The sequence below is a fragment of the Cyprinodon variegatus genome, unplaced genomic scaffold (genome assembly GCF_000732505.1).
Source record: "Cyprinodon variegatus isolate N-32 unplaced genomic scaffold, C_variegatus-1.0 Scaffold1223, whole genome shotgun sequence".
Lineage (NCBI taxonomy): Eukaryota > Metazoa > Chordata > Actinopteri > Cyprinodontiformes > Cyprinodontidae > Cyprinodon > Cyprinodon variegatus.
The window spans coordinates 129,272-130,900 of NW_015151676.1; the positions used below are offsets into that span (position 1 = coordinate 129,272).

A 1,629-nucleotide genomic window follows, 5' to 3' on the forward strand; every position below is an offset into this window, starting at 1 on the left:
AATATTATCAATTAAAATAACAAACGGTACATTATTGTATTTTTACTGTTTATTGTGCCGCCTGTAATAAAAGGACTGAATAAACAAAAAAGCTTTCCTTGTATATTAATAAACCATATAGAACACATTTAAGCATATTTATATGAAAATATGTATAACAAAGCAGGAACCTATTAGGTTAATTTTTTTTAAAAACATCAGGAAAATATGTGAAACACGAACAGACTCTGGATCCATTCTTGTTCCTCTAGCATGCCTCATTGCTGCATTACCTCTAATGCAACTACCGGTGAGGCTCCGCTTAAGAATAAACAGCGTCGCCCTCAGACGGATAAAATTTTAATCTTATAAACCATTAATAGACAGTTGATCATGTCCATTATTTGTTTAGAGTAGAATAGAAAAATAGAAAGATCCCTTTATTGTCCCAGAGTCTGGTGTTTATAGCAGCAGAAAATTAGAGAAAAAAAGGATCACACAAAGGTGGACCTTAGAAAAATGTATAAGAATAACATAATAGTGAAGAGTTAAAAAATAAACAATAAAATACTGTAGTGTAAAATGTTATAACAATATAAAACTGTGCACCTGGAGAGTTTACATCCTCTGTTAGCAGTTTTTGCAATAACAAAAATGAAATCTTAGGAAACGGCAAAGTTCCTCTCAGGCATTTTCTCTAAAAAGACATTTTTTAAAGTTTCATTTCTGTCTTTTTTCTTTCAAATTTCAATTTACATAACATGATCTTTGCTTGGAGCCGCGGTGGAACAAAATCCACTCCATCGGAGGGAATTAATCATAGGTGCTGTAGGCAGCCTTCCTCTGACTCTGCTTTGTGTTTTCCAGAACAACACGACAGTATGGCCACTGTTGCTGTTAGTCCGAGTGAATACCTTCAGCCCTCCACTGCTTCTTCACAGGTAAGCAACTTGGTCTCATGGCCTCTGATCCTTTTTCTGACTTCATCATCATTTCTGTCATGGATTGAAAGCCTCTATCTAGGTAATAGTCCCATTCAGCCGATCTGATAGAGATCACTGCGTCTCTTTCACCTCATTCATGAGCCACAGACTTAAAATTATGTCCAAAAAAGCATCTGGTAGTCAGCAGCAGTCGACATGTATAATAAAAATAATAAAACTTTATTGATCTCACGCTGGAGAAATTTACCTCTGAATTTGACCCATCCTCTCAGGGAGCAGTGGGCTGCCATCGTGTGGCACCCGGGGAGCAGTGTGGGGCTAAGGGTCTTGCTCAGGGACCCAGAGTGCAGGCTGTGATTGAAACGGGTACTTGCAACCTTCTCAGAGCACAAGCGCACTGCTCTAACCATCATGCCAACACTACTATGGAGTGAAACCAGCCGAATCGTATCACAGGGAAACTGGAAATAAATTCCTAAAATGTTCACAATGCATAGGTTTAGCTAGGGGACAGTGTTAGCCTGGAGCTCTTTTATTACTCGTCGGCTTCATCTGGGAACAGGTGGCAGGGCATGCAGCCTCAGCAGAGTCTTCCAAGCTTCCCTCTCCTCAGACACCACCCATCTCCTAGAGGAGATAGATCTCTCATATTTCCTCTAATCATGTTGAAGACAAATAAAAGCAAATTTAGGAGCTTAAAGTCGTA

At 39.1% G+C, this 1,629-nt stretch overlaps 1 protein-coding gene across 3 annotated transcripts in view; it reads left to right on the forward strand.

The window, feature by feature from the left end:
* The window catches only part of sp2 (Sp2 transcription factor), a 25,557-nt gene that overhangs the window by 5,354 nt on the left and 18,574 nt on the right, over positions 1-1,629 (forward strand). For all 3 annotated transcript variants that reach the window (XM_015401466.1, XM_015401464.1, XM_015401465.1), the window contains exon 2: positions 847-920. In XM_015401466.1, the coding sequence (XP_015256952.1) occupies positions 847-920 (74 nt within the window). The remainder of the gene's footprint in view (positions 1-846; positions 921-1,629) is intronic.